Consider the following 24,177-nt stretch of genomic DNA (forward strand, 5'->3'; position numbering starts at 1 on the left):
AATGGAAAATATATTTTAAGTATTTAGAATGATGCTAGTACTTCCTAAGCTCTATAAATGTGTTAGCTCTTGTTACTGTGCATGCATGCATATGCATTCCTATATGCATTTCTGCTCTTGACAGGTAGTGACAGGCTTTTGAGAAAGTTAAAATTTGTAACACCTAAAATATCTGTTTCTACAGGGATACCAGGGGGCAAATGGGGATTTTTCCTCTAGGCCTGGGCCTACATTTGGTTGGGGAAAAAGGCACCTATTTCTGATTTGCACGAAAGTGCCAAACAAACCACCAGTGGCTCTCTCAGTCCATTCGGGCTACTAAATACCACATCCGAGTGGCTTAAACAATAACCATTTATTTCTCATGGTTCCAGAGGCTAGAAGTCCAACATCAAGGCACCAGCAGACTTGGTAGCTGGCGAGGTCCTGATTCTTGGTTTATGGAAGTTGTATCCTCATATGGAAGAAGGGTCAAGGGAGCTCTTTCAGGCTACTTCTTTGTAAGGGTGCTAATTCCATCCATAAGGGCTCCCACCTCCTGACTTAATCAGCTCCCGAAACCCCACCATCAAATTCTGTCACATTAGGGATTAGGTTTCAACATGAATTTTGGGAGGAACACAAACATTTCATCTATAGCAGTGGTCTTCATAATGTATAAACTTTTTCTGGAAGCCATAAATTGTCCTTTCACATTTTTCTTCAAAAATTGAAGATATACTTGTGAGTTTGTGCATGGGGAGGTTCTAGGACTTGATACTCTGAAAGTTAAGCCTCAGCCAAGTTACTTGTTTAACTTCCTGAAATGATGTGTAAGACATTTAAAATTGGGAAAAATAATTCTTTTAGGGTGGTACAAGATTATCATTCCACTTTTATAGGTTCAGGTTCTCAATGCCTATAAACTTTAGTATCTTGATTATCAGTTAATCAGTATTAATTGTTTGGTAGAAGAAGCAACTTATTTAATTTCTTAGACCACATTCTCAGAATTATTTGGAATTACTGGAGTAATAACTATATAAGATTTTTATTATTTATTGGTGCCTTAGTGGGTAAGTGTTAAAATCTAAATCTGTTTTTTTAAGAAATAGTAAATATTGATTATTAATAATTAGGCCATTTGGCATTCTGATACCTATTATCTTTTTCCTGATTTTTTTTTTTTTTAAGTAAGCTCTAAGCCCAGTGTGGGGCTTGAATTCACAACCCCGAGATGAAGAGTCCCATGCTCCACCGACTGAGCCAGCCAGGCATCCCTCTAATATTTATTTTCATTTTATCTTCTAGATGAACCAACAAGCCCTAGCATTGATCATGACCTTGCACACATCCCTGCTTCTGCTGTCATCTCAGCCTCCACTCCCCAGGCACCTCAGGCACCCCAGGCACCCCAGGCACCCTCCATAGCAATGGTCCCACCCAGCCTCACCACGTCGGCTCCTTTAATTCGTCGCCAGCTCTCCCATGACCAGGGTACGTTTCAGTGAGTTGCTATGCAAACCATCTCTCTTTCTCAGTTTTCCACTTAGAATGCTATGACAAACTGATCTCACTATGAAAAGGATCTGGAAACCACTTGCAAATGTCTAAATGTTGGCTTTTAATTACAGAATCTGTCGGACCTCCCAGTCTCGATGCCCAGCCCAGCTCAAAGACCGAAAGATCAAAATCCTATGATGAGGGCCTGGATGATTACAGAGAAGATGCAAAATTGTAAGTCTCAAGCATATCATCTTAAATATTTGTCAGTATTTGGTCAGACTTTGACATATAAATACTGAATTTTAATGATTTCTTTTATATTTTTAACTTTATAACATTAGAAATGCAAATAAAAAAATAAAGTTGTTATTCAGTAATATATGCAGTTGAATTTTTAACATTAATATTTAAAAATTGGTAATACACAAACATAATGCAAAAAATATTAGTATTAAACAATCACTGCTACTATATAGGTCTCTGGCCACCCAGATCTCTTCTCAGACATAACTATGTTACTGTTTCCTGAGCTATTCTCTGCATAAAATCACTTACACGTGTTTAGGCATATATGTATGTATTACATATCCTAATTATTTTTACAAACCAATGATAGATGCTAAACAAATGACTGATTGCGGAGATCATCCAGTGTGTATATTCCTGGCTCACTCTTTTTCATGATTGTTTCATTTTCTACTGAATAGTTTTACTAATATATATCTGTCAATTTATATTCTATAAATAGACATTTAGATTGAATCTTATGCTACTGCAAACAATACTTCAGTGATTATATTTGTATATAGTTAATTTAGTATATAAGTGAGTATAATTGGAAGAAAGATTGTTACATCAAGAGGGTGTGTGTTTTTTATTTTAATATGTATTGTTAGCCACTCTCCTTAAAGTTTATAACAAACCAGATTCCCACCAACAGTGTACGGAAGTCTCTGCTCCTCACCAGCACAGCATTTACCTAACATTTGATGTTTTTGTAAATCTAATGGTATCACATTGTAGCTTTTTTGTTGTTGTTGCTTCTTTTTTTTTTTTTTAAGATTTTTATTTATGTATTTAAGAAAGAGTATAAGCAGGGGGAGGAGAGAGGCAGAGGGAGAAGTAGACTCCCCGCTGAGCAGGGAGTCCCATGTGGGGCTCCATCCCAGGACCCTGAAATCATGACCTGAGCTGAAGGCAGACACGTAACCGACTGAGCCACCTCACATTATAGTTTTTATTTGAAAATTTCTTATTGTTAATTGAACATTGTTTCATATATATTTAAGAGAGATTTCTATTTTCCCATGAACTGCTTGTTCATGTCTTCTGCTCTTCCCAACTGCTTTTCCTAATTGACTTCTGGGGGCTCTTTATATAAAGGGCTCTTTTCTGAGATAAGTGTTGCAAGTCTTTTCCCAATTCAGTATTTTTCATTGGATTTTCTTAAGTTTTTTTTAGACTGTGCAAAAATGTCAAACTTTTTCTTTGCAGTCAAATTTAGAATTTTTTTTAATGGCCTTCAGATTTTGAGTCATTGAAAAAGTGCTTCCTGCAGAATACAACAAAATTCTTCCATGTTTGCCTCTCAAATTTATGGGTTTTTTTTTTTTGTCTTTTTTTGTATATTTACAACTGTGATTCACCTGGAGCTTATTTTATTTCAATTAGTGAAATAAAGGCCAACTTTATATTTTCCAGTGTCTCTCAGTTGTGCCCAAAGCATCTATTGAATGTTGTATTTTTCCCACTGATATTTCATCTTTATTAAATACTAAATTATTATATGTATATATAGTTTTATATTTAGCCTCCATTCTGTTCTATTGATTTATCTGTCTACTCATGTACACCAGATTCCGTTAATTGCAGTGGGTTTTTTTTATTTTTTATTTTTTATTTTTATTTTTATTTTTTTTTAAGTTTTTATTTTATTTTTTTATTTTTTTATTTTTTTAATTTATTTTTTATTGGTGTTCAATTTACTAACATACAGAATAACCCCCAGTGCCCGTCACCCATTCACTCCCACCCCCCACCCTCCTCCCCTTCTACCACCCCTAGTTCGTTTCCCAGAGTTAGCAGTCTTTACGTTCTGTCTCCCTTTCTGATATTTCCCACACATTTCTTCTCCCTTCCCTTATATTCCCTTTCACTACAGTGGGTTTTTTTTAATATTTTATTTATTTATTCATGAGAGACACAGAGAGAAAGAGGCAGAGACACAGGCAGAGGGAGAAGCAGGCTCCACACAGAAGATCCCGATGTGGGATTCGATCCCGAGTCTCCAGGATCATACCCTGGGCTGAAGGCAGTCGCTCAACTGCTGAGCCATCCAGGCGTCCCTAATTGCATTGGTTTTATTATGTTTTTATTATTGATGGAACTGTTCTCTCATGACTGTGTTTTTTCTGAATTCTCCTGGCTATTTTTGTTTATTTTACTATTTGAACTTTAAAGTCAATTTTCTAGTTCTTAAATTTTTATGGATATTTTTAGTGACATGGTGTTTTAACTTATAAAATTAAGGAACATTGACATTTTATGATTTTGAATCTTCGGTCAAAGAACTTTTTTTTTTTAAGATTTTATTTATGTATTCATGAGAGACACAGAGCAAGAGGCAGAGACATAGACAGAGGGAGAAGCAGAGAACCTAATATGGGACTCGATCCCAGGACCTCGGGATCGACCTGAGCCAAAGGCAGATGCTCAACCACTGAGCCACCCAGATGCCCCAAATAATCTTTTTTATCAGAGTATTTTTGTATAGATTCTCTGAAGCTTCCATTTAATGATTATTTATATTCCAATTATAGCAGTTCTTCCTGGACCAACTACATGGGGGAAGTTTGTGTGAGGTGTGGCCAGAGCAGTGGTCCAAGCCAATAGGAATTCAAAATGTTGAATTTCCAAGCTATTTTAACCTTTACTTATTCCTTACTAAAAGATGGCATCAACTGCCACATTTCAGAGTCTACTTCACCCTGCACAAAGCCACATACTGCTTCCTGCAAAAATAACAGAACTGCATGTTTCCTTTTTTCTTTTTCATATCCCTTATATCCATGGTGATGAGTGAGGCTCCCGTCACCAGCCCAGGCACCCTGTTTCCCATTGTTCCAAATACAGGGAGGTTTTGACCTCTCAGGGAGCACTGCAGTTTTGTTTGAGATATGCAACCAGTGATGTCCTTATTCTGTATCCATTCTTTCCTTCACCTCATTTAACACCCATCTTCATTTACGTATATTTATATTGTGGTTCAGAGTTACAGTGTCTCCTGATACTATTGCAGATGGAGTTTGCATAGCTATTTCTGGTTATCTTGTTGGGGTGATTTGAAATGGGACGGCAATGCCATCTTTACTCACATCTTATAGTTCTAAATTCCTTAAAATGAATTTTGAATTAAAAAAATCTTTTGGGGCACCCAGTGGCTCAGTGGTTGAGCATCTACCTTCGGCTCAGGTCATGCTCCCAGGGTTTTGGGATAAAGCCCCAGGCTCCCTGCTCGATGAGAAGTCTGCTTCTCCCTCTCCCTCTGCTGCTCCCCGTTTGTGTGCTCTCTGTCAAATAAATAAAATCTAAAAAAAAAAACTTTGTCCCCCAAAGTTAAATTATTTTGAATTGTTAAAGCAAGCCTATCTTCAGAAGCCCTAAACCTTTTCAGTGGCAGCAGCTGGTCTCAAACCAAAGCATCCGGAATGTGGTTGGTGGGAGGAGTGGTGGGCTGGGACTGGCCCTGACCACACTCTTCCTGCCACATTATCAATCCTTAACACTGTGGGAACCCTTAACAGAGCACTGCGACTGTGGATAACTAATAATTTATTCTAAAGCTCAGTGTTCAGCCTGAGTAATTTTTTTTTCTTTCATCTAAAAGGAAGGATAAAATCTCACACTTCATGCAGAGACCATTTTAATTTACCAGATCCACTAAGGAAACTTCGATCATGGAATCAAAAGTGTCAGTACTTTATACAATTAGCTGTTTTTCTCATTTGCATTGCACAGTGAACATTTAACATGATAATGATAAAATGTCAGCTTATCGTTGAAAGGTTATTTGTAATGGTCAACTTGTTTTTACATCTTTAAGGTGTTATGCACTTACTGCAAATATTTATGTGCTTTTTTTCTAACAGGTCCTTTAAGCACGTTTCTAGCCTGAAGGGAATCAAGGTTGGTATTCAGTATTTTTTAAGTATCAGCAAATGATCAGTGTTTCTATTTACCTTTGCTTACTTTGGCTCTTCATAAGGAATTGTTTCTATTATCCTATATTCTGTGAGTTTCAGGTGCATTTGGAATATTAATTACATATTATGTATTATGTGTTCTTTTCTAATTTCTAAACATGTTCAAGTATATAATACACATCATGCTGATTTTTCTCACGTTATCAGTCTACGGCCAAAAATCTAACTACCCAGCAATCCTGTATTTTGTTGAATGCATATTTTTCTCTCCTCAAAATTATTATTTCAGGCCTCCCTTCCACCTTCCTGTCCTCTCCCATCTACTCTTCCCTCATACTTCATTGAAAACACACACCAAAAGCTGTTAGACAGGAATTTTCTTGTTCTACATTCCCCAAAAATGTTAGCCATCTTCATTTGTGCCCATAGTTTCTGCCCTCCTTACTCATGTTCTTATAATATCTGTGTATCTGGAACCTGATTCTGTGAAAAACCTAAATCCGCATTTCTTCTTTGGATTCAGTCACTTTTCACTTTCTCAAGATCCCTCTCTCCTCTGTAGAATCACTCTTGCCAGTGGCTCATTCACTCTTGCCAGGGGCTCATTCACCATCATATAAGCACATTCTGCTATTTACTATATATATTTTTTTAAAAACCTCCCTTGAATCCACATCTACCTCTATTTCCTATGCCTATCTTCTCTTCCATGTTTCACGTTAAAACTCCTTAAAAAAATTGTTCACCTCCTCACATCATGTCTTTCTCAACTAACACACACCAGGCTGACACTGTTCACGCTAAGGTGACTAGTGACATTCAAGTTCCAAAACTAATGGTTATCTTTGATTTTTAACCTCTTTGACTTTTCAGTAGTCTCCAACACAATTTCCCGCTCCCTTCCTAAAATATTTTCTTCGGCTGGTTTCCATTCTGCTTCTGCCCAATATTTAAAATGGTGGAATGTCTAGAACTGGTTCTGACCCTTTCTTCTCTAGCTACCCTCATTGCCAACATGATCTTATCCAGAAGTCTCTCAAAGTTTATACTGTAGCCCTGGCATCTTCCCCGGACTGCAGCTCATTGAGGCTGACATCTTTATGTGAGTGTTTAACAGGCAGTCAAGGTTTAATGGCCAAAGAGATCTGGATTACCCCCGCCATATTTCCACCAGTTTTCCCCATCTCACTAAGTCTACTTCACTCAGTTGTTCAAGGCCCAAATCTGGGAAATAGCCTTGTTGCTTCTTCCCTCACCCTCACCCCCATATCAAGTATTATCCACTCTACCTCCAGGAAGGACACACCCTGAAGCTTTACATTCCTCTCTATTTTCACTTAAGTTACTTAAGCCCAGCCACCATCATTCTTCACTTGGATTCCTACAGTAACACCTTTTCTGATGGGTAGAGAATCCATTCTTCAGGTGGCAAGCAGAGTGACCTCTGAACTGGGATCTGATAATGTTACCCCTTTGATTCATTACCTATTCACTTCCCATCACACTTTCTACCATGGCCTAAAAGACCCTAAACAATCTATTAATTAGCTGTTTCTCTCAGTGAACATTTAAAATGAAAAGTAAGGGGCACCTGGGTGGCTCAGTTGGTTAAGCGTCTGCCTTCAGCTCAGGTCATGATTTCAGGGGCCTGGAATCAAGCTCTGGGTCGGGCTCCCTGCTCATTTGGGAGCCTGCTTCTCCCTCTCCCCCTGCTTCCATTCCCTGGTTGCTCATACTCTCTTGCTCCCTCTCTCTGTCTCTCAAATGAATTCTTAAAAATTGAATAAAATAAAATGATAATGGTAAACATACTTACTCATTAGCTATACATTCTCCCTGAACTTTTCTCTTTCCTGACCTTTCATAGATGACCCCTTTAAAAATTTTTCATCCACATTTCATTTCAGATATTCTTTCTTCAGGAGGCCCTGCCACTGCACCACCAACTTCTAGCCACAATGCAGTCATTTGTTACTGCGTCTCTGTGTTCCTTTCCCAAATGGCACTAATCACAGTCTGATCATTTTGTATTTTTTAATTCTAATTTGTCTTTTCTCATTAACATATGAGCTCGGGAGCAGAAAAATTATACTATTTCCATTATTTTTTAATGATTAAAAATTCCTGCAGACAACTTTTAAAAAATGACAGTAGCCAATTTGCTTTTTTTTTTAAATAAGACTAGAAATTTTTCTAATGTAATTAATAATGGTAGTATTTAAAAAAAAAAAAAATCCTTCAGGGTAGCCCCGGTGGCCCAGCGGTTTAGCGCTGCCTTCAGCCCACAGTGTGATCCTGAAGACCCGGGATCGAGTCCCACATCAGGCTCCCTGCATGGGGGAGCCTGCTTCTCCCTCTGCCTGTGTCTCTGCCTCTCTCTCTCTGTCTGTCATGAATAAATAAATAAAATATTTTAAAAAATAATAATAATCCTTCATTTGGAATATTAAAGATTTTTTTTCAGCAAAGCAATTTTAGTGGGCACATGTTGATAAAGGAAAAAGCTGGTGTCTTACTCTATTTTCTTGGCTTTTTCTATAGATCTTAGACAGTCAGAAGTCATCAGAAGACTCTGGGTCCAGGAAGGATTCTTCCTCAGAGGTTTTCAGTGATGCTGCCAAAGAAGGGTGGCTTCACTTCCGACCACTCATCACCGACAAGGGCAAGGTAGTACGGTCTCTCGAGCAGATGAAATGCAAGCCCTGCAAAATAGCATGTAAAGTCTGCACAGATAAAATGACAAATTATTCATAAGAGGGAGTGAAAAATATTACTTCCAAATAACTTTTTCTACATGAAGGAAAATTATTTTTCAAAAATTCAAATCGTTGACTTAATTTCATATTTTTTCATTCTGTATATCAACTGCAAATGGGATATACAGTCTTATATTTTGCAAACAACAACAAAAAAATAGAGAAATCAGGACACCTGGGTGGCTAGTGGTTGAGCATCAATCTGCCTTTGGCTCAGGGTATGATCCTGGGGTCCTGGGATTGAGTCCTATATCAGGTTCCCCAAAGGGAACCTACTTCTCCCTCTGCCTATGTCTCTGCCTCTCTCTGTGTATCTCTCATGAATAAATAAATAAAATCTTTTAAAAAGAGAGAGAGAGAAATCAAAGTATTTAAGAAGGAACTATTAGCAATAGATTTTCGCAGAATCTTCCTTTAGGGAGTGGCAGTTCTCCATATTAATAATTTCAGATTTTTAATTGAGCTTTTCCCAGTTTTTTCTTTTAAATTGCCTTTATAAATTTCTTAACTTTATTTTATAAATATTGAGTTATGTAAATGAATACCACAATGTCTACATGCTTCATTAAGTAGGTTTCAATACAAAAAAAACCTTTGCCATATTATAATTTCTTATAATATGTGGGCAGATTATTTATAAAAAAAATTTAGTTCTGTCAAAAGAGTATAACTTTTACAAAAACCCACCTTGGGGGCAGCCCGGGCGGCTCAGCGGTTTAGTGCTGCCTTCAGCCCAGGGTGTGGTCCTGGAGTCCTGGGATCGAGTCCCACGTCAGGCTCCCTGCATGGAGCCTGCTTCTCCCTCTGCCTGTGTCTATGCCTCTGTGTGTGTGTGTGTCTCTCATGAATAAATAAATAAAATCTTAAAAAAAAAAAAAAACCCACCTTGGGTATGGATATTGTTGCTTGACCATATAAAGTTGATCAATTTTGTTAGTTTAATTCATTACTCATACATATGGTTTTGGGAGTGTTACATAGTGTTTGTCATTTGCATGATCTGGGACTTGTTTTAAGCCTTACCCTCCCTCAAAAGATTTTTCTGATGGATTTTTTCCTGTTTTCTATTCTCTTAGCATTTTTATATATTTTATATATTTTGCTACTCTTGTTTTGCCTTTATTCAGTATATCTTAATTACTTTGTGAACAATAAAACAGGTTTTTTTGCCCCCAACCAAGTTAGAGTTGAGATTTCACTATCCTTGATTTCGATATGAATACCTTGCCTTGCTTGGTTTACCCTCCACCGTGTTTGTCATTCCTCTTCTAACAAATGCATTGAGAATCAGACATGCACTACATACACTTGGTGTACATTTGTGTGTGTTAAAAGTGTTGCTTGATGTGTTTATCCTGTCACAAGGATTGAGCCAAGCATCAAACATCCCTGAACTGTTTCATGTTTTCCAGCGAGTTGGTGGAAGCATTCGGCCATGGAAACAGATGTATGTTGTGCTTCGGGGCCATTCACTTTACCTGTACAAAGATAAAAGAGAACAGATGACTCCATCCGAGGAAGAACAGCCCATCAGCGTCAATGCCTGCTTAATAGACATCTCTTACAGTGAGACCAAGAGGAAAAATGTGTTTCGACTCACCACATCAGACTGTGAATGCCTATTTCAGGCTGAAGACAGAGACGACATGCTAGCATGGATCAAGACCATCCAGGAGAGCAGTAACCTCAACGAAGAGGTGTGTGTACAAAGTTATGTGGGTAAAACTAGAGTCTTTCATGACTTTTTTCTTAGGAAGACTGAAAGAATCTGAAACATCATTTTAGAAAATTAAAATATGCTATTTTCACTTGAAAAATTGATCAAAAGGAAAATTTAAGTGTACCTATTTTATAATATACTCACTTATTTGAAAATCATCATAACTGAACTACAAAAATAGATAATTCATATATTTTGCATGCTTTCTCGGAAGCAGGATCAGGAAATCCTAGTTCCCCATCCTGGTCATTATGACTAAATTATTCCAGATTTGGTTCCTTATCACAGAAACAGAACTATTGTGGGCCTTAAGTTATAGTGAAAATACTTATCAAAACAAATTACTATATAAATGTAAAAAGGTATGGTATGAGGATTTTCGTTCATGGAGATACACAGTCAAGAAAAATACAGTAGAGCCTGCTATAATATAGTCACTAGCTTCTAAGAAAACGTGCATTTTCAGAAATCTTGTGAAAAGCCAGTTTTTGTGTTTTTTTTTTTAAGAGGGAAATGTTTGGGGACTTGAGAGTTTCTGGCTCACAGCCATCAAGTAATTTTTTTACAACAGGGGTTGATAATGTAGTGCTAACAGTGTATGTAATTATGAACTTGACAGAGCAAATGCCACAGTGATTAAGTCTAGCTTTTGCTCAAGAGTATCCTTTCATATCATTAACACGGTTTTTTTTACATGTTGTTCTCACTTTTTGTCCTCATTGTTATGACATAAAGAAGCCCAATGTTCTTTTCCCTTAACTCACGGGACACTGGGACACCTACATTACTGTAAGGTTATGCAAATTATGTTCTCTAATATAATATAGTCATTTCCATTATGTACAATTCAGATTATGAAAACTTAGGCCATAGGAAGAATGACTGCTTTTTTCTCTGACAGTTTATCCCCTACCTTGTCTGTGGTTAAAAATTAACATCAGATCCCTGTCGATTTAACTTTTGTTCTACAAGCATTGTAAAGAGAGCATCAGACCTGAATTTTTTCAAAGTAAATAGAGAAAGTAAGAGTGTTCTACATGAATAAGTCTCAACAACTGTATGAATGTGTCCTATTACTGTCATCACCATTTTGCAAACAAGGACACTGTCAAAGGGGGGCTACATAATTTCCATAAGGTCACACAGCTACTGAGTGTCAGGGCTGGGATTTAAACCCAGGTGATTTCACTCTAGATCTTAACCATTTGATCTCCTAGCTGATAAGTAGGAAGAGTATTTGAACTCAAGATCTTTGTCTCCAAAGCCTGTATTTGTAAATTTTACTGTTCATTATAATCAAAATGAAACAAGTAAAAAAAAAAAAAGAAAGTTAATACATGTCAATGTCCAATTAGAAAAAAAATCATTACTTCATGATTAAATCTGACTTTACCATATAGCATATTATAAAAGCTAACCTGGTAAGGTTGAAAAGCTCAGTGTTGGGCTTTTTCTCTTCTGATAATCTAGTAAGTGCCACTTCTGACACTAAATGACTCTGTCTCACTACTCCTATAAGTTCATCATTAACAAATCTTGACCTCATTTTTCCATCTTTTATACAACTGTATTATTTTGAAATGCTGATCATTCTTTCTTGTATTAGAAAAAAACTGGCCCACTGCTTCCCAGTCATTTATAAAGAAATGTCAGATCAATAAATTTAAGCACCTGCTGTTTGCTGATACTAATTCTGGATATTGTAGGGGTACAAAAAATAAACAGAAAGCTCTTTTGGCAGTGGATGGGGGCGCGGAGGGCACTTGGATCATTTATTGCATAGGGATGTTGGGTGGCAATGCTGAACAGGGGTTTTTAAAAGAACTCCACTGAGAGTATATAGGGGCTGTATTGGCTAAGCAGTGCAATACAATAAAGAGCCTCAAAAAAGTATGATCCCTCTTTGTGTTTAAAATTGACTTTCTAATTTTACCTCCTGTCTGTTCTGTAGGACACCGGAGTGACTAACAGGGATCTAATTAGCCGCAGAATAAAAGAATATAATAGTCTGATGAGGTGAGAATCCTACCATGCCTACAAGTTAATTTGGAGGTAAAATATCTAATTGTTGGAGCACCTGGGTGACTCAGTCGGCTGGGTGTGTCTGCCTTCAGCTCTAGTCCTGATCCCAGGATTCTGGGATCAACCCCACATCGTCATCTGGCTCCCTGCTCTGTGGGGAGTCTGCTTCTCCCTCTGCAGCTCCCCCTGCTTGTGCACTCACTCTCTCTGTCAAATAAATAAATAAAATCTTAAAATAAATAATTGTTAAGAAATGTTTATCTCTTTCAGCAGCAAAGCAGAACAGTTGCCAAAAACACCTCGCCAGAGTCTCAGCATTCGGCAGACTCTGCTTGGTGCTAAATCAGAGCCAAAGACTCAAAGTCCACACTCTCCCAAGGAAGAGTCAGAACGGAAACTTCTCACTAAAGGTACTGATGCTAGTGTTTCTGGATAAATTTAACAAATACAGTGGTTTAAAGTTGGGATTTTAAAGGTATTTCGTGGGGCACCTGGGTGGCTCAGTTGGTTAAGTGTCCGACTCTTGCTTTTGGCTCAGCTCATGATCTCAGGCTCATGAGATCGAGCCCCATGTGGGGCTCCATCCTGAGCATGGAGCCTGCTTAAGATGTTCTTTGTCCTTTTCTCTCTGTCTAAAAAAATAATAAATAAATAAATGTATGTTTGTATGTATTTCATGTTTTTCTGTACCATTTCTGCTGACCTCAGCCCAGTGTGAGCTAGCTCAAAGATCACCTTGGGCCCAGTCTAGGCTAATGTGGCTTTTCCTTAAGATGAGTCTTGTCTTATGATAAAGATAAAGTGAAGGAAAATATAACACTTACATCTACATAAAGACACTACAAATTTAACACAGAGGATCCAAGCACTGTTATTTTGAGATAAAACCATCATGTTTCCTTCTGCTAAAATTTCACTATTAAGATGTCACTATTAAGATCCTATTTTCTTGACTGTTCTAAAGAAAACCATGATACAGATTGTAAAAGGGTAGAAAAGCATAACTGATTTCAATTAAATTATATGGGAGGTTAAAAGGAGTCATATATTAGGAGAATATAATACAATATTTTCTATAAATATAGGCTATATCATGTATAGTACAGGACTCTGATTTATATAAATATTGAAGTCATGATTTAAATATACTTGTTTGTATTTTCTTTTCCTTCTTCTTTTTTTTTAACTAACGATCAAAAGATGATACCAGTCCCCCAAAAGACAAGGGCACATGGAGAAAAGGTATTCCAAGTATTATGAGGAAGACATTTGAAAAAAAGCCCACTGCTACAGGAACGTTCGGTGTCAGACTGGATGATTGTCCACCAGCACATACCAATCGGGTAGGAGACCCTAGCCACCCAGATTTCCTATTGTTAATTCGTTGTAGTCCTTATAGAACCTGAGTACACAACCCTTCAGATGACACAGAATATATTTTAATCTGTGCAGCATTTTCCTCTGTATAGCAGATCAGCTTCCCTAAGCATTGCTGACCTGTAAGGATGTGTTGAGTTATTTTATCTATAATGATCTTTTTCTAATGTATTGACTCTGAAATAGAATAATGATTCACTCATTAGGAATGTACCTGAAATGGTAAGAGTTCATTCTCAAATCATATGTGTTTCTGCTTTTTAGCACCTTAAAAGAAGGTGAAGGATGAGAACAAGAACCTGATTGAGAAAGTATAATAAATGTAAATGTGCGTGTATGTGCGTGTGTGTGTGCCTGCGTGTGTATAACGTCCATATTAGGATTCGTGTCATGAATTGCGGTTGATGATGTTATTTTCTCTCCCTCTTCTCTCTTTATTCACCTTATTGCAATTATTATTGCCCTTTATTCACCTGCATTGTTCCCATATTCTCATTACTTTAGACTTGCCTTGTTTCCTGTTCACATTTTCATCTCCCTGGGTACCCTTCTCTGTCTTGTGCTACCTCTTCTCCTCTCGCTGTCCCAGATCTCTCTTGCTGCTTCTATCTATTCCCAGTTCTGCAGTGACTATATTCTTCATTTTCTCTATATCAAACAACAGCAATTTATCTATTTCCTCTTGGATGGAAAGGGCCTCTTAGCTACAATATACATCTACTAACAAATATAAACGTTTGTGCTGTATTAAATAAAATATTTATTTCTTGTTTTGCAGTATATTCCATTAATAGTTGACATATGTTGCAAATTAGTTGAAGAAAGAGGTCTTGAGTATACAGGTATTTATAGAGTTCCTGGAAATAATGCAGCCATTTCAAGTATGCAAGAAGAACTCAACAAGGGGATGGCTGATATTGATATACAAGATGATGTAAGTGTGTATTTCTATTTGATTACCTGATCTGTGGGTTTTTTTTCTCCTTTTGTGGTATTGACTACAAAACTGCCATGTTTCTATTTTGCACACCTAGAAATGGCGAGATTTGAATGTGATAAGTAGTTTACTAAAGTCCTTCTTCAGAAAACTCCCTGAGCCTCTCTTCACAAATGGTGAGTGAACGCCCACGAAAGATACCAGTTGAAATAGTTTAAAATTACATTGTTGGAAAGCCATAGAATATTAATATTTGGTTAAAGGAAGCAGGAGATTTTGTTTAGTTGTTACTTCTATATAAAGCATAATTATCACTGTTTTTTTTTGTCATTTAGATTTTTTTCCTCCTGATAAATTTGGATGAAAAATAAGTTTATAAAATTATGTAGGTTCAGGTTATGTAGATACCATGAAAGTATATGGTACCCTGTTCATCCATGTTTACTTATGAAGTTAAAAATACTGTTTTCTGTCAAAAGTCTTCAGACATAATAAAGTACAATTAGTAGGAAATCATTTTTTTTCAGTCCAGCAGGACACTAAACTTACATAAGACACTGTTCTCAGTGTTGTGGTTGGGGGGACAAAAAAGTGGACAGACTCTATAAATATAGGATGGTACTCTCAGAGAACTCACATTTTAGGGAATTTCATTTGATGATAAAGCTTGGAGATCATTACAAATGATAGCTGTTTTGGAGATTACATTTCAAAAGCTATTTGGGGTCAGCCCTATGTTTAAGTCTTTGTATTGGGTTTTGAAGTCGAACCTTAAAGTAAATCTCGATTATAACTCATCTAAGCGATTTAAGATAAACTTGTCTTATTGTTCTTATTGTTGTTGTCAGATAAATATGCCGACTTTATTGAGGCCAATCGTAAAGAAGATCCTCTAGACCGTCTGAAAACATTAAAAAGACTAGTAGGTATTATTTTGTAGTTTTGGAGGTACAACTGAAATTCAGCCTTTAAATCCATCATGAAAATAATATGTTTCAGATTCACGATTTGCCCGAACATCATTATGAAACTCTGAAGTTCCTTTCTGCTCATCTGAAGACGGTGGCAGAAAATTCAGAAAAAAATAAGGTATGTAAAGTGCCTATTGAAGAGATGTGTTTGCAGTGGGTTTCTTTGAAAAGATAGGCTACATTGCTTCACATCAATCAAAACCAGGGTTATAATTCAACAAAAGCTCTAAAATACATCCTGTTGGCCCATCAGCCCCTCTTAAAAATCGCTCTTAAAAGCAAAAGATCCCAAAATATCAACTGTCACCATTTTGAAAAGATATATCCTTTTACATTTATCCAGCAAGAAAAATGAAAAGCGAAGAATTTTACTTATTTTATAGCTCTACATTTGTGATATTTTTGCACAATGTATCAAATATACCAAATAGTATACAGTGAAACTGACATTTTCTTTTGTTTTGTTTTGTTTAGTTTTAAGCAAATAAGACTTCTTGTTTGTTTAACAGCATCACACTACCTTTGTCAAACACACCAAAATTTGCTGTCCCTTACTATTATCTAATACTCAGTTCATGTTCAGTTTTTCCTGATTTCTTTTCTTTTTTTTTTTTTAAAAGATTTTATTTATTTATTCATGAGAGTCAGAGAGAGAGAGAGAGAGAAAGAGAGAGAGGCAGAGACACAGGCAGAGGGAGAAGCAGGCTCCATGCAGGAAGCCTGACATGCAATTCGATGCCCGGTCTCCAGGATCAAGCCCTGGGCTGAAGGCAGCGCTAAACCGCTGAGCCACCAGGGCTGCCCCCTGATTGAATTCAAAAAATGTCAGCAAGCAGTGTTATATCCTTTGGATGCTCAATTTCATCAACAGTGATAGGGCATTAAAGGAAAAAGGAAAAAAAGAGAGTGGAAGAATAAAAAAAAAAAACCTATATCAATTAGTTGTGCTGTTTCCAGAAGTTCATCCAGTGGGATCCAAAAAATTCTCAACATAATTATAGCTGAAATATTTTGTAATTATTTCAGCATTTCCCAAAGTGCATTTCCTCATTCATCACTTTTGCTGGATGTTAGCAATGCGTGGGACATAGCGTTTGATGGTCTAATTAGTTTAGAAGGCACTGAATTAAAATGTAACAGTAGAATTTTTTTCATGGCTTTACTAAATTAACTAACACTGTGACTCTTGAGGAAGTGGCTAAGGGCATTTCATTTTCCTACCTATTTGACTATGCTTGTGGAGCATCTTTCAAAAAATACAGAATTTGCCTAAAGTAATTGATGAGTAAATAAATGGTGAACTACTTATGTTATTAGTTTTACTTAGGAGCCAGCTAAAACTGTATACCCACATAATAAATATAACTGTATACATATAAATAATAATGTGTTATCCTTAGTCTACAAACCTAAATGAAATCATAGTAGACAAGAACCTAGTAAAAATTTTGCTTAAGACCTTTGAAATGGACTTTGTAAGCCACTTTTACCAGGACAGATGTAAGAATGAGATGACATCTTCCAGAGGGAGAATAAAAAACATTGCTGCGTACTCAGTTCAAGTCAGCCCTTCCTGTAAGGTAGATTTACTTTCCACTAGGTCAACTTTCTGTGAAAATACTGACTTTAGGGGCACCTGAATGGTTCAGTGGTTGAGCCTTTGCCTTTGTCTCAGGTCATGATCCCAGAGTCCTGAGGTCAAGTCCCACTTTAGGCTCCCCATGGGGACCCTGCTTCTCCCTCTGCTTATGTCTCTGCCTCTCTCTCTGTGTCTGTCATGAACAAATAAATAAAATCTTAAAAAAAAAAAAAAAGAAAATACTGACTTCGACCACAATTTCTCCCTATAACTGTCATAAGCACCATGTAATGATGCATGTAGTAAGGTAGCTAACATATTAGATGCATAGCAGTTGCTTCAGAATGGGAGTATCTGTGCATTTTCCACTTTGCACCATACCTAAAATGTGTATAGGCACACATGTGGGCATGCCCATGGCTCTTCCAAAATAGTATAGTAGTGAGCTTCCCTAAACCAGTTTGACTTTTTAATTTCTGCAGTGATTTTTTTTTTTAACCCTCTGGTATGTTTCCAGCATTGGTTAAAGCTATTTGACATTTTAATCAAATCCTGAGTTCAATATATTACACTAGACACTCTAAGATACAACAAAGGAAAACAATGAATCTATACCTTTGATAATTGTGTTATTAAACAAGGAATACAAAATGGTGTGGAAATGAACGTCCCAACGTATAAGCTTGTTATACTGAGATGTTTCAGATCCACACAAGGATAAGCAAAGAGCTTTGGAAGTTTTCGTTGAAGTAAAAATTACAAAAAGAGTATTTTTGGATGTTATGTTTTTAAATATTAGCACTTTTGATGTACTAAGGGGGCAGATTTGGAAAATGTTATATGTGTTTAAGCATTTTTTCTAGTTTTTTTTTTTTTAAGTTTTTGAGAAGAGGGTTACCCTATTCTTTTGTGAGTTTTTTTCCCTTTGATGTTAATATTTTTGTCAATTAATGCAGCTCTTATAATACTAGTTTGAGCCAGATCAATTGCTTGTCTTCAAAGACTTCATGAGACAAATGAATGCCAATTAAGTACAGTACATTGTCATTAAAGCACAAAAAAAGATGTTAAGTGTAGATTAGCTTATAGAAGGCCTAACTAGGAAACATTAGTTTTTTCATACACAATTGGTCAACCTTTCTTCTTTGAATTCTTTTTCATCAAAAGAACCTTTCAGAAATAAAATGGCAAATATGCAATGGGAATTTAAATCTACTCTCTTAAGAAAAATTCTGATATCTTTCAATGACATCCTTTGTTCCAGATGGAACCAAGAAACCTAGCAATAGTTTTTGGTCCAACTCTTGTGAGAACATCCGAAGACAACATGACCCACATGGTCACTCACATGCCAGACCAATACAAGATCGTGGAGACGCTTATCCAGCATGTAAGTTCAGGCTTCATCTCGTCAAGAAAATAACTTTTGTGAGCAGCTGGTATTTGGTAGGACAGAATTTGGATAGAATTTTTTTTTCTAAGAAAACAACTTTTTTTTTTTTTCCTATATTCTCCAAAATATAGATCTATGTAGGGGGTTCTTTAGTTTCTCTTTTCACCTTTTTTATTTTAAATTTTAGCATGACTGGTTTTTCACAGAAGAAGGAGTGGAAGAACCTCTTGTAAGTATCGTCTGTCAGCCTTTGTACTGACTTGTTTGCATTCGGGACACAAGCTCCTGATGCTCCAACAATGTCAACTTCCTGCTTTGTATGCTATTGTCCGCTTTGCACCCCGGAAGCAGGTCTATAGCTCCTCCATTTCTGGTCTAATGAAAATACAAGTATGATGCTTATTTTGTAGTTAATTGATTCTGTGTAACCAATGTAAAAAGTTAAGCACCTGTGCTCCACTCGGTAATGTGTCTTTTACTAAATGTTGTTTGAATTTTAAAGAAAGTATCTTTGAAGAGATGATGAAGAGATCTTTGTTTATTAACCATAGACAACAGTGCAGGAGGAAAACACAGTAGACTCCCAGCCAGTGCCAAACATAGATCATTTACTCACCAACATTGGAAGGACAGGAGTCTCCCCTGGAGATGTATCAGGTAACTCTTGCCTGGGCAGTATTGATTTCTAGGTTAAGCTAAATCCTCGTAACCTGAAAGAACAAATCAATCATAAATAACAATTCACTATGATTTTTTCCTTTTCTTCTTTTTTTTTTTCCTTTCTACTAATAAAAAAAACTTGATCTTCCTTTTCTGATTGATCTTAATTATCTTCCAGTGACTATAATGCCATTGGCAGTGCATGGAATTGTAATGCTTGTCAGAATGGAAATCTGAGGGAACTGAGCATGCAAACCACTGTTTTGTTCTTTTTTTTTTTTTTTTTTTAATTCACAGTTTCCATGTAATAGTCATCACAAGGTAAAACAGATATATGCTACTGAATATGTGGTTGCTGTGATGGCAGAAAGTATGATCTAAACTGTATAAGTAGTTCTTACTCCTGAGCTAGATGTTCTGTTTAAAAGCAGCAAGTGAAATATGTTGAACTGCTAATGGGCACCATTTTCATAAATAACAGTATATTATTTGTCACTATAGAGTTCACAGTAAAAGTCGATCTTATCTGACATTTTCTTCTGTTTTCTCTTGCTGCCCTAATGTCTGGTTAAGTAGCGGTTTTCATAGGCTCTTTTACTGACAATTTTCTCCTGCCAAACTGTTGCACTAAACCTAGCATGTTGTTTTACACGCTCTTTTCCCTTTGTCTCTAGTTGTTTGAGTCCTAAAGGGTTTTTTCAGCACTAACTGACACAGGCAAATCTATACTGATGTTGAACAGGCGAAGTGGGAGGAGTCTATCACACGGTAATGTCGCTAGTGGATTCTGTGGTGGCCCTGATGGACAGCTGGAGCTGTAGGAAGAAGGAGGATTGCTGTCCTCACTGTAGCTGCCTGGTCTGCAGAAACCCCCGATTCTTGTAAATGCAAAACCTAGTTGATCTGTGGTGTAAATTTTCTCTTAAGGATTATTGTAAACAGATCAATACTACTTTCTTAAAAGTTTTTCTGCTGTTTCTTGTTATTTCTGAAGCAGACCGTGAGGAGAAATAGCATGGTATGGTCTACCAGTTCTTAAAGTCATAAAGCATTTAGCCATGTGTTCAAAGGGGCGTGGCACGGGGCTCAGCTCATTAATTTTGAAAATCCATTTCCCTCAAGTTGAAAGACAAAATTTCACAATTGGTGTTCTCCTGAATAGCGCTAGCCCCTTCCTACCCTCTTTATAATTGTATAATCTGAGTTTTTGCCAGACAGTGAAAATTATGGTCTCCATTTCTCCATTTCCATAATAGCGTTTGTGATAGATAACGACAAAACTGGTAGCAGTTTAACCAATCTAGTCAAAAGGATCCCTGACTGCACAGAGATGAAACTGGGGTCTAAAGCACAAAGATCAGCATTATTTAAAAAAAAAACAACAAAGTGACCTGGAAGCAGGGTTACCTAATGCATTCAGATGCATTTCGAGTTTACGCTTATAAAATTTGCGTTTGACAGTCTGACAAAAATCAACCTAAACACACTGAGTACAAGTGTCTCAATTTGTAGCGAGGATAGCCAACCATCTTGAAAGTTCTACATTGTGTATCAGTTCCAGATACAGGATGTGGTACATAGTACAATTCTTAAAAAGGTCTTGGAGCTTCTTCATGGCTAGATTTAATATTTAGAAATCTTGATAAACACTAGTGTTTCTGTTTTTGTTTAGTACAGGGCTCCTTTGCCATACCTCTCATTGAGCTGATTCTGCCTACAATTCACAGCATCCTTTCATGGCGGTGGCTTTCTGTGGTGCAGCTTGCATCTTTGTGAGCTCTGACTATCCAGAGTGTTCTGTCGTTTTGTTTGAGTTTGGCTTTCACATTTTGTTCTGTGCCTGTCTCTTCCATAAGTTTTGCATTGTTTGTTGGAAGCAATAAAGATTGACTAATACTGACCATGTTTTATTTAACTTCTCAACAGATTCAGCTACTAGTGACTCAACAAAATCTAAGGTAAATTGTTTCATACGATTCTGAAATACCTTAGGATGGGGAGGTTGCCTTTTAGTCGATTGTTACAATTAGGATACAGGTGCATCCCTCTCTGTGTCTGATGACACCGACCAACAAAATTGTTGAGAGGGAAAAATTAATTCTTAGACTGTGACAGAATACTGGATTGTGGGCTTGAATGTTGGATTTCTCCTGGCATAGTTTAGCCTAATACAAAGGAGTAGACACTTTTTTCATTCTTAAATGTGAAAATTTTCCAAGCTATACAAAAACAGAGAGAATAGTAAAATGAGTCCCCATGCAACCGTTATCCATTCTCAACAATTAACATGTGGCTGGCCATTTTGTTTCATGTGCACTTCACTCACATGCCTCCCCCTGGATTACTTTGAAGCAAACCCCAAGCATCATATTTCATCTGTAAATATTTCAGTAGTAATAATAGATTTTGTTACCATCACACATTCTTATGAAAACCTATATTCTTGCTTTTCTTTCAGCAAAATCAGTATTTTTCCATAATTTGTATTCGATTGACAACACCACCATTTACACATTTTGAGTAGTTTTGGGAAGTTCTTACTCTTAGAAAGTTTTTTTTATTAATTTGACTCGTCCAAACTTTGATCTGCTGAGATAGTAGCGGCTAGAATTATCAATAAATTTCTTACAGTTTATTGTTCTGTTGGAAAAGGAGACATGTTTAAATGATAGCACGTTTAAATATCATAGTGAGAGGTTGTATGTAATTAAATTAGAAAATCTTGCAGGGAATTTTACAAAATATTCCAGTCATATCGTATCATTCACTGTCACTTAACGCTGTGATTTTTACTGGCTTTTTGCCCCAGCTTTTTATTTTGAAAAATTTTAAACCTAGGGAAAAGTTATAAGAATAATAGCACTTAAACCTTTTACCTTAGATTCATCATTTGGTAAATCTTGATATATATAATTTTGAGGAGTTGACTATTTGAGTTACTTATAGACATGATAACGCTCTACCCCCAAATGCTTCAGCATGCATCTCCTGAGAGCGGGGCATTCTCCTATATAATCACAGTGTAATTATCATACCCAGTACACAACATTATCATTTCTAAAAGAGTTTTTGCACAAATTTCCCCAGTTGTCCCAATAATGTAAATGTAAACTGTTTTTTATTTCCCTATACAGGATGCAATTAAGGATCACTCCTTGCATTTTATTATCATGTTTCTTTAGGGCTTCTTTAATCTGGGACATTTTCTCTTTTCTTTCTCTCTCTCTCTCTTTCCTCTTTTCTCTTCTTTCGTCTCTTCTCTTCTTTTTTCTTTTTTTTTTTTTTTTGCCAGAAGATAAGATTTCAGACTTGGATTTGAAATTTCCGACCTGTTTGAAATGTCCTCCTTCCCTCTTACTAGATGCATATTTCTTTCCATACGTCTTTGTCTGTCTTCTACAGAAGGTGTTAAAATGTGGATAACCGATTAGAAGTATACTGGATAATGAGGAAATCCTTTCTTACTCGTAAAAACAAAGTTCTGTTAATCTGCCATTTCATTTTGGTGAATCCTTTTTAATGCAACAGCCTAAGTTTTTACTTTTTCAAGATTTCAATACAGTAGTTTTAGTTCGTCTAAGACGTTGACGACCGTAGAGAAATACGCTTTCTGCTTCTATTACTCGGCATACTTCCTGCCTTCCTGCTTGTCTTGCCCGGCCTGTGGTTAACCAGCAAGTGTTTACTGACTCCCACCGCCATCATTTACTTAACAGATAGGCATCATGAGCACACTAATTAAATAGTTGTCACCAAGAACCTGTTACACATAGCTAACGAAGCCAGTGGCCTTCACTACAACTCTATCAGCGATAGTGCTTCTCTGGTAAGGATTTAAGATACTTAGTTGACCCTCTGTTATTTGAATCTTCCGATCTCATTGTTAACCTTGAGATAAATGAGACATTACCAGCCTGATTTGCCTAAGGCGAGTCTGCAGATCCGTCTGGCTGAACTAATGGAAGACCAAGGAGTTCCCTCAGTGAGTTTATCTGATACAATACGTGTATCATATGGTGTCCGTAATTGGAAAATTGAAGCCAGTCGTACAGTTTTAGTAACCTGTGTCAGGATATCACACTCAACTACGTCAGGATAGTAACTCTCAAACTTGTGTTCCAGATTAAGGAATCTGAAGAAGGCGGAGCCTCCCAGAAGCAGGGGGAGTCAGTATAGATGCAGGGAAATTCGCCTGAACAGGACGAGCACTAGATAGCTCCAGGCTCAAAATCTGTCCCCGAGAGAGACGGAGGTATAGGGGTTGTGACTTGGCGGCTAAATGCCACCGGTTGCCAAGAAATGGAACTAGTGGGCAGTGGTCACTCATGGACAGGCTCCCAGGGAGTCTGGAGAACCGCACGCCGTTGGTGCTTCCAGAGCTTGAGAGCGTCACCTCAGTAAGGAACGTTCCAGGGCACACCGCTTCGGACGACGGCCCCAGTCATGTTCCTGTGCTCATTGTCTGGTTTCTCTGATTTCTCTCAGGGTTCTTGGGGATCCGGAAAAGATCAGTATAGCAGGGAACTGCTTGTGTCCTCCATCTTCGCAGCCGCCAGTCGCAAGAGGAAGAAGCCAAAAGAAAAGACACAACCCAGCAGCTCGGAGGACGAATTGGACAATGTGTTTTTTAAGAAAGAAAGCGCGGAACAGGGTCAAAGTGACATCAAAGAGGAATCCAAAAAAGAGAGCGAGGCGTTGTGCAGGAAACAGAGGGCCGTCATTTCCAAAGAAGGTAACGCCAAGAAGGACTCGGGCGCCGCAAAAGAGGAAAGGAAGGAGAGCGCCGCGTCCGGAGAAGCGTCACCGCCACCGCCACCGCCACCGAGCGCGAGGGACCCGGAAGTCGCCGTGCCCGGGCTGCCGCTCCCCGCCGCCGGGAGAGAGCCCCAGGCCCCCCGGGGCCCCCAGGCCCACGCCTCCGGGAGACGCGGGGTCCGACGCGGGCACTCGGCTCGGCGCCCCCCCGCACGCGCCCCTGGCCAGGCCTTGCCCCAGGAAACGCAGCAGCCCCGAAGCCGGCGGCGCCGCCTCAGATCGCGCCCGCGCGTCGTCCGCCGCGTCGCTGACGGGCCCGG

The 24,177-nt window shown here is 37.7% G+C and overlaps 1 protein-coding gene across 1 annotated transcript in view; it reads left to right on the plus strand.

Annotated features, from left to right (window-relative positions):
* Positions 1-24,177, plus strand: part of ARHGAP21 (Rho GTPase activating protein 21) — an 82,234-nt gene that overhangs the window by 52,625 nt on the left and 5,432 nt on the right. The window contains 18 exon segments of the mRNA XM_038532057.1: positions 1,291-1,476; positions 1,614-1,716; positions 5,634-5,670; positions 8,229-8,354; positions 9,856-10,140; positions 12,115-12,179; positions 12,459-12,595; positions 13,386-13,528; positions 14,341-14,496; positions 14,597-14,675; positions 15,348-15,421; positions 15,499-15,588; positions 18,314-18,439; positions 18,630-18,671; positions 18,994-19,099; positions 21,029-21,060; positions 23,588-23,911; positions 23,913-24,168. Of these exon segments, the coding sequence (XP_038387985.1) occupies positions 1,291-1,476; positions 1,614-1,716; positions 5,634-5,670; positions 8,229-8,354; positions 9,856-10,140; positions 12,115-12,179; positions 12,459-12,595; positions 13,386-13,528; positions 14,341-14,496; positions 14,597-14,675; positions 15,348-15,421; positions 15,499-15,588; positions 18,314-18,439; positions 18,630-18,671; positions 18,994-19,099; positions 21,029-21,060; positions 23,588-23,911; positions 23,913-24,168 (2,367 nt within the window).

The sequence above is a fragment of the Canis lupus genome, chromosome 2, assembly GCF_011100685.1.
Source record: "Canis lupus familiaris isolate Mischka breed German Shepherd chromosome 2, alternate assembly UU_Cfam_GSD_1.0, whole genome shotgun sequence".
Taxonomy (NCBI): domain Eukaryota; kingdom Metazoa; phylum Chordata; class Mammalia; order Carnivora; family Canidae; genus Canis; species Canis lupus.